The sequence below is a fragment of the Enoplosus armatus genome, chromosome 16 (genome assembly GCF_043641665.1).
Source record: "Enoplosus armatus isolate fEnoArm2 chromosome 16, fEnoArm2.hap1, whole genome shotgun sequence".
Classification (NCBI taxonomy): Eukaryota; Metazoa; Chordata; class Actinopteri; order Centrarchiformes; family Enoplosidae; genus Enoplosus; species Enoplosus armatus.
In genome coordinates this window covers 12,445,864-12,459,311 of record NC_092195.1, presented here as the reverse complement: position 1 = coordinate 12,459,311, position 13,448 = coordinate 12,445,864, and the positions used below count along the sequence as shown (strand labels likewise).

The following is a 13,448-nucleotide window of genomic DNA, read 5'->3' as shown; positions in this document are numbered from 1 at the left end:
CACGTGTGTTTATGTGCAAATTGAAAATGTGCATAAAAGGTGGATGGAAACGCACTTAAAGAGTAACAGAAGCGCAGCCATTCATGTTTGTTTACGAGAAAACTCTACAGGGTACCCTTTATGGAGCTAAAGCCAGGAGGTGATTAGCTTAGCTTAGCATAAAGACTATCAGCACCTCTAAAGCCCTCTAACATGTTATATCTCATTTGTCAAAGCCGTGCAAAAAAAAGAAATGAAAAAACAAGTTTGTGGTTTTAGGGGGAATTTATTTTTTAAATTTCAACACAGTCCCGCTAGCTCTATCCCCCTGCTTCCAGTATTTATGCTAAGCTAAGCTAATTGCCTCCTGGCACCAGCACAGCTATGAGAGTGGTGTCTATCTTCTTATTTAACTCTCAGCAAGAAAGCAAAAAACGTATTGCTCAAAATGTTGAACTATTTCTTTAAAAATGGATACATATGACATCATGCAAGTTGTATTTCAGTGGAAAACTTTTACTTCACTATATTTTGTGAGGGTCTTGGTGAAGATTGGCATTTGATACTTATACAGTTTTTTTTCCCAAGATACTTTTTCACTCAAGTCATGTTTAACTATTTTTACGTATTGTTTTGTTGCAGCACTCAAACATTTACTTTTACAGCTGCAGTCCATCACTTGCCACACTTTGTTGTTATATTGTGAATAGTCACTTTCTGAGCAGGTCCATGAATGTGAGTAATATAATCATAATAATATATAAAAAAACATTGTGGCTTTTGAGCTTTGCTGAAAACTTGTTTAGGATTATTATTTGGTAACTTGGTAGAAACTTGTGAGTGACAAATTTGATGCAGTAGAGAAAGCCAAGCAGTAACTGGCACAGCCTCATTTCTGCCAGCTGTAGTTCAACCTGAACACTAATCACCTGGTGATGATGCCTTTGATTTGACAGTCCTTCTCCATTTGCTGCTGCTTCAGACGGCGCTCGCTGTCTTCCAGGCGGTTCTGATACTGCATTAGGATCTTGCTTGTCTGCTGTTCCTGCGACATAAGTCTCTGCTCATATTCTTCAAGCTTGCGATGAGACATCTTCAGCCGCTCCTTCAAGGAATGTATCTCCTCTTCATACTCTTTTACCTGAAATAGAAATAAAGTCACTTCACCTGCGTCGTCACCGGTATTCAGAAATGTTCCAGACCGATGAGTGATTTCATCAATATAGACACGGCTCTGTAGCACAGCTCTCGTTATGCAAAGCAGTAAGTGGGATAAATGTGCAGACAAAGCTGCGGTGGAAGTGTGGTGGCCTTAAATGTGTGTAACCACAAACTTCAGTGGTGTGCAATAAGCAGTGCATAGACGTGTTTCTAATATAGGCAAGAGTGTGGGAGTTATTCATTATAGCAAATGCACAACAGAAACCACTATGCAACATATGTATACTTCTGTTACAGCAGGCTGTTGGTTGAAACAGTGTCACCTCAGTGCAGGTCATGTACAGGTTGAAGTGTGTTTTGTTCTGAAGTGTTCGGTACAGTATAAAGGCCTGAAGTGTGTGTCTGCATCACATAGGTTTAACATACACAGTGCGACCCAAATGTTAGATATATTTGAAATAAAGGCACCTGAGTTTATGCTTATAACAGCTAACTAACAACTTACTAGGGGACCATGAACATTAATGCAAACCTGCACCCGTAGTCCCACCCTGTGATGTGTATTCACTGTATAAGACTCCTATTAGTTGGCCTGAAAGTGCTTTAGGTTTCTTACCTTCAATCGAATTAAAGCAAATGACAAATGAAAAATGACCATTAATCCTCAGCCTTTAAGATACAGTAACAAATTCTTACTCTTTAAGGCTGCTAATTCATGCTAATCTTGTTTTGTATCTCTGCTTTCACTTTAGTGTCACAGATATTTTGACTGAAACTATTTTTACTCACATATTTCAATTTGGCCTGGCAAAAGTAGTGACATCCTTTTTACAAGTATTCATAGGAAACAAGTGAGTTTACTTTTTAAAAAAGTGGTTAAAAAAATAAATAATAGGCTGACCCTCTCTAGTCGTGACTCATCCATGCTCTTGGAGTACTCTTTCAGCTGGCCCTCACGGTCCGGCCGCAGGCTCTCAATGTCAGCAGAGAGATGAGGCATGTTGGACACCCAGGCGACTGTCCGTTCGTTGAGGGCCGGGGTGTTCAAAGTCGACTGGGAACCCTGAAACAACAACACAGGTCAGTTGTGCTTTAAGTTCATGCCTTCATATTAGAAATGCCTTGATATTTGACTTTTGCTGAAGCTAATCTTGCAATAAAATCAAATATCTATAGATGGACTGACATGAGCTCCATAATAAGAGCATTTAAATGTGGTCTTTCGCTCATGCCCAGTCTGTAATCTAATGGCATAATGTATAAACAGTCAAGCTTGTGTGGACACGGTTATCAATATTTTTTCTACACAGTTTTGGAGCTCCATTTTAAATGAAAGGACTGTAGTTATATCGACCTGTTTATTGCCTGGTTTGAGCAGATGCTGCTGTGGCGGCTGCAGTTGTGACTGTTGAGACTTCTTGGTGCTTTTTGTGGGCGTGTCTGTTGACCCCTCTGCAGCCGCTGATGGGCCCTGGTTCTCTTTGGCCGAGCTCGTCTGATACGGGAGCCCGGGAGCCGGACTGTCTGTCACCGACAGCTGTGCGTCCTGTTGTTGTTGCTGCTGCTGCTGTTGCTGCTGTTGTTGCTGCTGCTGTTGTTGCTGTTGCTGTTGTTGCTGCTGCTGAGCTTGGCGCTGTTTCGGCTGACTGCCACTGAAGTTTGTGTCAGAAGAGTCGAGGAGGAGGTTCCTGCTCTGCGGCCGAACCTTCGGAGGTGTGGCGGTGGCTGGAGTGTTAATGGACCGCTGTGACTTGAGGTGCTGTGGTGGGGCGATGGATGTCTGGCGGACATGGTGAACTGTAGTAGGTGGCGTGGCCAAAGATGCGGGGGTGCCCGTCCCAGTGGTCGTCTGAGATGCGACTCCCATCATGTGCTGCTGCTGCAGAGACTCCTGAGAGGAGACAGACAAATACAACCATTAAGCAACTGTAAACTGAAAGCCATTATTTGTAGGAAATAACCATCTACGATGCCCCCCAGTGGTAAAATCCAATAAGACACAGAGGCAGAACGTGCACATGGCTACCCCCTACCCCCCACGGATTTGACCCAGGGAGACCAGGATGAATGGAAGGAACACATTCACTGCACCAACTTTTTTTTACCAGATTTGTTCATTTTTGTACTAACAACAACATATGCCAACTGACTCATTTGAAAGATGCTATAATTACGTCACACAGTGACTTGTATGGATGGACAGATGGATGATAGGCAAGGCAGGGCATCCTTTCAACACCAAGACAAACGCTTTACATAAGACATAAAAAGGCAGATAGGAAGATATTTAAAAAATATATTATATAGAAAGACAGAAAGTGGAATTAAAAAAGAGTCAAATAAAATAGCTAAAAAGCTAAAACGGATTAAACAGAAGAATAAAAATGACAGCGTAGTTACAGTGCAAGATATGAATGGAACAGTCCCAAATTAAATTTAATAAAAGACAGTGGTAAAGTTTTGAGCCTTGAATTAAAAAGACAAGCAGGTGTTTTGTTTTGACTCTGGGGACAGTGAGCCAACCTGTCCCAGCCCACCCCAGGCCTGAATGGACAGGAATGTGTTTTGGCCCTAAACCATTTAGTGCTTTATAAACCAACAGTAGTATGCATGAATACATGTATATCTTGATGTATAGCTGTATAGAAAGAGATGGATAGATAAAGCACTGTGCTGACACACCATCTGTATTAATAAACAGGATGTTTGTTCCATTGAGGCCCACGCAGCCGGACAGGAATAGCTCAAGACTACATGACAGTGTCATTAAACACTTTGATTTTACACAGGCATGCTGTAGTAAACTTATCAGTGTGATAGATCAGCATAAAAAGTCATATAAATCCAAAAAGGTCCGTTTAGATTTCTGTTTCATTAAAAAATACAAGAATCCCACTGAACTCCATCAAACAAGTGACAGTTTAATTAAAGTTCATAATGTGGATTCTAATACTAATTGTAGTAAAATATAACTGTATATGTATAAAATAACTTTTCTCCAAAGTTGATCAGCTTTTACAGGAAAGCTTCCCAGTATAGACTCTCAGCAGTTTATCATCTATATCCAGGAGATGTGAGTCTGGTCTGTAGTACACAGAGGGTTAAAGTATGTATACTATAATGATGTGTGTGGTATCAACAGTTATGACACTCTTTTCCGCCCTGTTTTGACCAACAGCTAGTTTTCAGCCCTGTTGTAACAAGGACACACAGTATGATTGATGTCAAGCACCCTACACAGTTCAGCAGCAGAGCAGCGAATGATCCTGTTTCAGTGTCTGTAGCGCAACAAGTTCCCCTCAAAAGTGCGCTTCTAGTACTGTTAGATTTGCATATTGTGCTGCTCATGAGAGGGCCATTTTGTACACATTTCCTACTTTGTTGGGATCCGAGCTTTGTTCTGCAACCTCTGACAATCAGTCTGAACGCAGTGAAAACAAAAGTACAAGCAGGATGTAATGGGCTGCGAGGGCCAATCTGAATTCAGCGATTCATGCAGACATTTTTGTTGCTCAGTCGAGGTGTTAAAATCACACTAAGAATAAATGACAGGGCTCTAAGTATGTTGGGCAATTTGGCTTGAATAAATCAATCCTTTTAAGAATATGATTTCTTGGCTGTGAGTGTCTTCATCACAACATTTTATCATCCTGTAGTGATAATACTGTGTTGTATTGAATTTGAGTGATTGCTAAAATAAAAGAAATGGTAGAAAAAATGAGGGACATAAGCCAGGAGATCCACTGACATGCACGACATAAAAAGGACAGAGGCATATTTTTTGTTTAAAGCTTTGGGTTTGACTTTGACTTTTGAGCAGTTCTACTCATATATGAGGAATACAAATCTTACTCAGATCAGGTAGCGCCACTTTTTAACCTTATTCGTCCACTCAAAAGTTTAAGGAGTATGAGGAACTGTAAATTATCAATTCATATTAATATAAAACGTCCAATTGAAGCTGATGACAACTTCAAACCTAAAGCAACCTGGTTAACGTGGCAACCTGTGAATGGTTTTTGTCTCAGAGATCTTGACATGTATGGTGTTCACACTGCATGCTAATTGGAGTCGTAAAAAAAGCAATAAAAAAGATGAGTCTTAAACTGTAAGCTGAGGATACTACCACTGTATTCTGAAAAAACTTGATGTACAATCAGTTGCCAGTTTATTAGGCACACCTAGCTAAAACTCAGATTGAGACAAAATGTTCAGATTCTGTTGAAACTGTTTCGAGAGGCACTGATTCAACTGTATTTGGAGGATGTAGTTCCTTTACACAGAGAAGTGTTTCTATTATTTAGCCAAAATAAATATTGTCAGTATAGTGCAATACAATGAACAGGCAACTGAGTGTATGCTATGCCAGCTCTGACAGCCAAGCAACCAGCAACAATGGCAGCAGCCAGTGTGGCGCAATAAACACACAACAGGTGGTTCAGTTTGAAGATATGGAACGGGACCTGAATTATTCTAAACATTACAGATAGTTAGAGGTCACTGCTACTGATACAAGTGAACAAAACACAATGGGCCTGTGAACACTGTGTGTTTATGGACAAGCTAACAAGTTCTCCACCTGGTGGTGCTCTTTAAAATACAATAGCATTCTGGCTATTCAGCTACAGTCCAATTGCTGTCCTGATGGAAGTACTGTCTTGCAGGTTATACACTCATTAAGAGGCAGAGAGACAGGATGCCTGTTTTAGTGACCTCTTTGCCTATAAAATGACATTAGACTTCACTGTCCACTGCTTTTAACAAATCTCACAGAAGAGTGGTGTTGCATCCATAAATATAATTGTAAACACTAAACAGTCAATGTCACCTGTGTAGATAAAATGGTAAGGCTATATTGCACAGATCTTGTTTCCTGTATTCATTGTATATGTAAGATTTGCAGATATTTGTGAAAAATAAGAAGGTAGACCTTTAAAGCCAAGAAGATGTTCTTCAAAATGCTGTCTTTGTGTAATATTTAAAGTGTGAAGATAAGCGAGAGACTCCTACCTGCACCTGCAGTGACAGCTGGTGCCAGGCGTAGTCATTGCTCTGATTCTGCCGGGTGAAATCATCACTGTAGCTGTGTGAGTGGACAATGCTGGGCTGCACCAGACTGCTCTGTGACCGCAGGCCGGACAAGTCCTCGCTGCGGGAGAAAGCATTGTTGCCAAAGGCAGGCTGATAGTCGTGGTGGCCGTTCTCAGGCTCGGGGGCAAGGAGGAGGGGAGGGGGGTGGGGCTGAGACTGAGCTGGGGAGTTCTGGGCAGCCAGATGGAATAGTGGGTTCTGGAAAGACAGGGGGAAGTGCATGGCCGCTGCTGCCTGCTGCTGCTGTTGAGAGATGGATTCGGTGGGCCCCCCGATGTGGCCCATCTGGCTCAGCCTCAAACCGGAGCCCGATGAGCCCGCTGGCATATGCCCTCCCATACGAAGAGGGCCGCAGAGGTTCCCGAAGCTGTGGCCCAGACCGGCGATGGAGGCCTGGGAGGAAGTGAGCATGTCTCCCACAGAGTTCAGGTTGGAAATGCTGTTCATACGGGAGTCCTGAAGGTCCATCATGGACACGCTTTTATTCACACTGTGGACCTGAGAGACACAACAAGAACACTTATCGTAGCTTTATGTTTGAGAAAATATACATACATTTTACTCCATTTCTAAATGTGTGCATTTTCAGTTTTAAATATAATGTCATATATAATTACATTCATGCCTTTAGACGGCCAAATGCATTTATACATACTAATGTTTTACTCTTCTGTGTATTGTTTTATTCTGTTTTAGCTTACCTAAAACATACCATGATCTTTTATTTTTTATCGCCTTGAATTTCTATTTAATCTAATTTGTCTTAATGCCTTTTTGTCTCGAGTAAAGTGCTATACGAATAAACTTGTTACTTGATAAATAATTCATTTGAAAATCAAAATGTCTTTGTTGGTTTGTAAAATCAGAGCACCAGGGGTGTCACACTGACTTGATGTCAGTTTTGGAAAATCTTACACTGCAACCAAATAATCAAATTGAAAGTCAGACTTGCTTTGATTAAATAGTACATCAGTAAAAACCTGCTATTATGATCTGCAGTTCGATCATAATAATTCACAAAAGAAATGCACAAAGACTGTCTTAAGCGCTCACCTCAAGTTGATAATAGTGTGATGCCACAGTCATATCAGAGTCGCATCATGTTGTATTATTTTCTAATGTAAATATGCTATCAGTTTATATATAAAATGTATGTACTGATAGCTGCAGAATTTAGACATTAATCAGCAAACAGAACCAAACAGTGAAATGAAACAGTTACATGACTATTTCATATCGTACCTTTGGATCCGGTTCAGTGATGTCCGAGCTGCTCGTGCAGTATGCGGGGCTGGACCGAGCCAGCGGCGGGCGGGTCACGTAGAACACTTCCCTGGACGACGAGCGGAGGTCTCGTTCTGCGTGACGCCTCATGTTCAGATTGGATGAGAGGGATTCCACAGCTGAGACTCCAGTCGTAGGGGATGGCAGGCGGGAGATGTCTATTGAACTGCAGATACACAACAGAGAAAGATTTATTAACAGCCTCATAAGTATCATGTAGCCTTTATTAGACAGAGGACAATAGAGAGCCGACAGAAAAGGAGGGGAAACAAAGATGGGAACGATGTGCAGCTAAGGTCCCCGGCCAAACCCGAATTGGGGACACAACAAAGGTTCCTCACCTTTTTTGCCTGAGACCCTTTAATATGAGACAATATATCCTTGTAACCTCTCATTTAAGTTGAGAGCAGTTAAATAAAAGAGTGAATTTTTAGAATAGAAACTGAAAGGATAAAGCAGTATTTCACAAGAAAAAACACACACATTAGAGAAAAGTCATACGTGAACATTTTCCAATGATCTCACAGCCCACTAGATTCATCTCAGGACACCTTGTAGGGGTCCTGAACCAGGTTTGGAACCACTGCCTTATAGGCCACCAGGACGCCCATGTCCCACCTACTGTTTTATGTATTTTACCAAAATATTATATGGTCAGCATGCTGTCAATCATCTGTCCTCACAGTCAAGAGTTTTTGACCCTATGCACCTTTCTAGGATGTTATGAGCTCTAAGATGTTATGGTATGCAAGCACGACACATGTCTTATTATCTACTTGTTGCATAATGAAACATGTGGAAACCCAGTGAGGAGAGGGCGTGACTCCATCCTGTCAGTCACTCGTAGCTTGATGCCTCCCGGGTTAAAGCTAAGAGGAACAGCAGGTGTGTCCTTCCTTGTGTTGGTTTGAATTTCCAGGCGTTTGATCTCCGTCCTCTCACGCCTGCCTGCAGCAGATTTAAGTCATTCTCATTCAATTGCAGGTTTACTCCTGCGGATTTTGTTCCAACAGACTAGTACTTGGTAGGAGGGATTTTGCAATAGTAAACACAAAATAGCTGGAGTGTAGTCCTCTGATATTACCGCTGTTTTTCCTCTTACTTAAAGAGTTCTTATTTAAACAGTTAGGCTGTAATGAGAGCAACTGTCTCTTGACAATAGCAGAGTGCTGAAATGAATTAAAACACAGAGGAAAGAGGTTTCGGTGAGGGAGTCCGGGAACAGATGGTGCTGGCAATTACTGATTGATAAAATACTTAAAAAGCCTGAAGAGGTGCATTAGCATTAGCATTATGGGCTCTTAGAAATACACCAGTGTTTTGTTTTAAGCTACTGAATTCTCACTTATTGTGTATTCTTGGCTTTTTTATGTGCTACTGTTAATTACACCCATGTGAAACTGTAATTTGTGTTTAGTTTATGTGCAATAGATCCATATTTGTAATTATGTCCATTCACATTGTCTTGATAAAGTCACAGCAGGCATCAAATGTAAAAGCATCAGCAATACCCAGCTCACAGTCCATAGGAGCACACACTCATGGAGAAGAACAATAAAAATACATAACAAAGGAAACCATGAGAAGATACCTGTTCAAGTCACGCATCATAAGGCTTTGGAAGTCAGAGGACATAAGACGATTGAAAGACGGCCGCGAGAAGAGTCTGTCCTTCGGTCGGTCTGGCTGGTGATTTGTAGGCATGTGGAGCTGCGGGTTCCTCAGGGCGACGCTGATGTCATTCAGCAGCCGTGGTAGGGGTCCGAGTTTCAGAATAGCATCCTGCAGCATGGAAAGGTTTTCAAAATAAAGAAAATATAAAGCTCACGTGTATTATCCCAGGGGTTCCCAACCCTTTCTGCACCAAGAACCATTTTATTGACAGTGTTGTTGCGGCCCAGGCAACTGGGGGGAGGGCATGGTCAAAAAAAAGATGGTAAAATAGAAGGTGAAACTGATGTGAAACTCATGCACTGATGACCTAATTTAGTTCAAAGTCATTATCCTGTTGTTGTGGGCTCAACAGGGAGGCATAAGGAAAGAGGAATCACAGGCAGAGTGTGCCAAGTGCCACAGTAATAGGCACAAATAGCCTAAAATTATTATTTTATATGATCATTACTACGATAATAAAATGGAATGCTCTGACCCAATCTATTGGGTAGGTGTCGGCACCAGGACTGACTGTATGTCACCAATTCACACTAAATCATTTTTTATTAAGGTCGTGTTGAAAGTTAGTCACATTCATTCAGTCATGAGCTGTCAACTCAATAAAGGTACAACTGATAATAAATGCATTAAATCAATTCTAATGTGAGGGAAGTGTTGACAGCAGCATCCAGGGTTAGCTAACGTTACCAAAAATGAATTCCATCTAGTTTTTCAAAGAGAAAGTCATTTTGAAACATTACTTCATGTACACTACATGTAACACGCATTGTACATATTTAATTTTGGGATAAAGAGAGCATTGTACTGGATTGGTACTCAGAATCGGCAGACAACCTTATTTTAGGTATTGGAGTCTGTACCAGGGGAGAACAAGTTGGATCGGTGCATCCCTGATAATAAAGCGATTATTCACTGTGTTTTATGCAGCCCAGCAGGAAATGTTCCATGGCCCAGCACTTGTCTGTACCCCAGAGGTTGGAAACCTCTGCTATGTACATGTAAGATTCACTTATTCATTCATAAAACTGAAATGTCATTGTCAACACAGAATACAACAATTAAAAAGCACATGACGTTACACATCCATCAACCTGAGACAATTTAGGGCTGAGCATAAAATATTCAGAACTTTCATTAAGTTACAGCTACAGTACAATTTCAGTGAATTAACAATGCAAGCACTGGAGTTAAATATTAAAGTACTAATTCCACCTCAGTTTTAATAGAGTTCAAATAACATTCATCCTGTGTCTGATAAATAGAAAACTGCACAACCCCATTTTCCAACATTCTTCAGTTAGAGGACGAAATCATATTAAATGTTTCATTAAATGTTCCCGTTATTCCACCTACCTTGCTAAGCTGGCCCATGACTTCCCACAGTAAGCTGTGCAGCATGGACAATTCTCTGCCGAGGTCAATGTAGCCCTCAAACCCTCCAGCGTTTCCTCCGGCATCCATGTTGGAAATCTCATAGAGAAACTGCTGCATGGAGCCCCACTCCATCTCCAGGAACTCATTCATGAAAAACATGTACTCCTCCTTGGGTCCAAATCTGTAGAGGCAGTAACGACAGGATGCATGAAGACAAGAGAAGAAGGTGGAAACATACTGTGTCATAAAAAAGGTATTTGGACAGTGTTGGTCCATTCTTTTGATGTCCTGCACATATTCATTTTGAGTGTAAAACAATATATATAACAGTGAGTATGTTTACATGCCCATTTTGAGTCATATCTGATATATTTGATATATATATATATTTGAGCACCGGTACTGTACAATTTCCCCCCGGGGATCAATAAAGTATTTCTGATTCTGATTCTGATTCTGATAGATATGATATTTCCATAGATATGACATTTTCAATACAATTCTAACAGCATCCAGGTTTCTGATCGTCTGCTTCGGTGCAGGTGTGTCTTTGTCATTAGTAATGGAAGATAAATGCAATAATAAAAATGATCCTCTGAGTCTCTATTATGAAACTTTCACTTTCATATCAGAATTTAGACCATCATTATATTGCATTACATCAGCATACTTTCAGTTTTTTTACTTACTATGTAACTTGCACCACAAGGAATCATTATAAACCTGGATAAGGTGTTTACATGCTGCAATATCCTGGTTTTCTTTCAGAGTGCTACAGCTACAGCTAGCTTATCCCATAAATAGGTTTCTCAAAATCAGGACAAGGCTTATAGACACACAAAAAGCTGCGCATATAAACACTCTCACTGTGAAATGCAGGACTTGAGGAACGGTAGTTTGACCAAAAAATATGAACTCAAGGTCGGCTTCCTGACTTTCAACTGCATCTCACAGCCCAGTTCACAATTGGTCATATGAAAACAAGTGGGTGTTTCAGAATAATGTATATTTATATTATTGGATTATAATTATTGATGCATTAATGTGTTCCTCACTTTAATGTTGCAGCTGGTAAATGTGGAGCTAATTTTAATTACTTTATATTCTGCTAGCTTAGATTTGCCCTCTACAATATTTCCTTCAGAATTGTAGTGGAGTAGAAGTATAAAGAAATACTCAAGTAAAGAACAAATACCTGAAAACTTAAGGATAGTACTTGAGTACATGTAGCTCCTTGGTTACTATCCACCACTGATTATAGGGAACCTGGAATTAATATTATTTTTTATCAAAATATAACATACGCCTAATATAGATAGATAATGTAGATGTTCACCTCAGAAATCACCTTCATTTTTATTTCCAGGTGCCAAAAGTATTAAATGTCTGATTATTCAAGACTTTTATCCAATGTTCCTGAAATGTAGAGTCTATTCAATTACCACCAAACTTTTGATGTCTTAATTATAGGTGCCTATTTAATCCAATAGAGTTGTTTTAATATTGCAAAAAATGTCAGCAGAGTACAGAGTGAAGGTAGGAACAAATGTGTCGCAGCTGAACGCCTCGAGCTCACTGTGGGTGAGTAACAGTTTATACCCTCGCAGTCAAAGCTGCAAGCCTCTATTTCCGTGATGTTACTCTGTGACGTCCCACCTAGCACAGGTGTCGACATCCACAAATCTAAAAATGAACTGAATCAAGATGTGTTTAGCTGGTGTAAGAGGACAGGTGATGGACAGAGACTCACTTGTTGAAGCTGGCCAGGTTCTGCATCACCTTGGCAATGAGTGTGAGCGTGCGGGACGTGCGTTCGGCGGGGTACTCCTGCATCAGGTTGAACAGGGAGGGGGACATGATGGCCGGGCACATGAAGCGAAGAAACAGGGAGGAGCTGATGAGGCTGTCGGCGAGATCCTCTCTTCCTCGCTCAGCACATCTGGCTCTCCAGGAGGCGAAAACTTCCTTCAGCTCCCGGGGAAATATGCTGAAAGAAGAGATTCAACAAGGTCAGGAGACTAAAACATATGGAAAATTACCAGACCATAACCTGCTGAGGATGGAGAATGTGTTTATGAAACCATTTCTTAAACTTTCTTACATAATGTTAATGATTTTACCGATTATATCACAAAAAAATGATCAAAATAGTAAATAATCATTAATCTAATCGACTTATTTAAATATCAGAGTTTGCAAAAATAAAGCTTTCGGGGAAAAGTGGGGAAAAGGTGCTTTGAAACTGAAAACTAGATCCTAAACCCTGAAAAATACGTCAGTGTAACCAAACTATGACTAAATGTTTTCAATTTAAATGTAAATTGATTAATTTCTGGTTTTTCTTTGAATAAATGTCTTTGCTGGCAAAGAATGTTGAGACATTTGCTCAATTGTGCTGCCTTCAGGAAATGTGGGAACTGGGAAAGGTGAGACTCTGAATTTTCAACATCTTATACTAAAGATTGGCATGGACCAAAATGGACGCCAGACAGAGACGCCAGGCAGTTTTAGACCCTACATGGTACCAATCAATACACATATAGAACAGATACATGCATACAGTTTTCTGAGGGGAACTGACCAGAGAGAGTTGATAATCTTGCAGAGTAACAGCTCACAACACATGCGAAGGTTGGCTTGATGGTCAGCGAGGACTGACGGTGGGACGCGCATGGGATCCACCTCACAGTTCTCCTCAGACTCATATAAGGCTCGAATGAAGTCACCTGCAAGTTGTAGATCATAGTGTCATTATGTTTCCCAAAATGTTTCATTATACAAAAAGTTCAGCCCTAAACTATTTCAACAGATGCATCAGGAGGACACAATCACAGATATGTTGTACCTGTCGAAGTTACTGAGAATAAAAAGCTCAAAAGTCATTT

The 13,448-nt window shown here is 40.6% G+C and overlaps 1 protein-coding gene across 1 annotated transcript in view; it reads right to left on the bottom strand.

The window, feature by feature from the left end:
* LOC139298654 (ras/Rap GTPase-activating protein SynGAP-like) overlaps window positions 1-13,448 on the bottom strand; it is a 31,383-nt gene that overhangs the window by 2,335 nt on the left and 15,600 nt on the right. The window contains exons 10-18 of the mRNA XM_070921354.1: window positions 13,145-13,289; window positions 12,314-12,550; window positions 10,543-10,744; window positions 9,107-9,297; window positions 7,474-7,681; window positions 6,151-6,729; window positions 2,495-3,031; window positions 2,042-2,203; window positions 909-1,120 (exon numbers count right to left, since the gene is read on the bottom strand). Coding sequence (XP_070777455.1) covers window positions 909-1,120; window positions 2,042-2,203; window positions 2,495-3,031; window positions 6,151-6,729; window positions 7,474-7,681; window positions 9,107-9,297; window positions 10,543-10,744; window positions 12,314-12,550; window positions 13,145-13,289 — 2,473 coding nt within the window. The remainder of the gene's footprint in view (window positions 1-908; window positions 1,121-2,041; window positions 2,204-2,494; window positions 3,032-6,150; window positions 6,730-7,473; window positions 7,682-9,106; window positions 9,298-10,542; window positions 10,745-12,313; window positions 12,551-13,144; window positions 13,290-13,448) is intronic.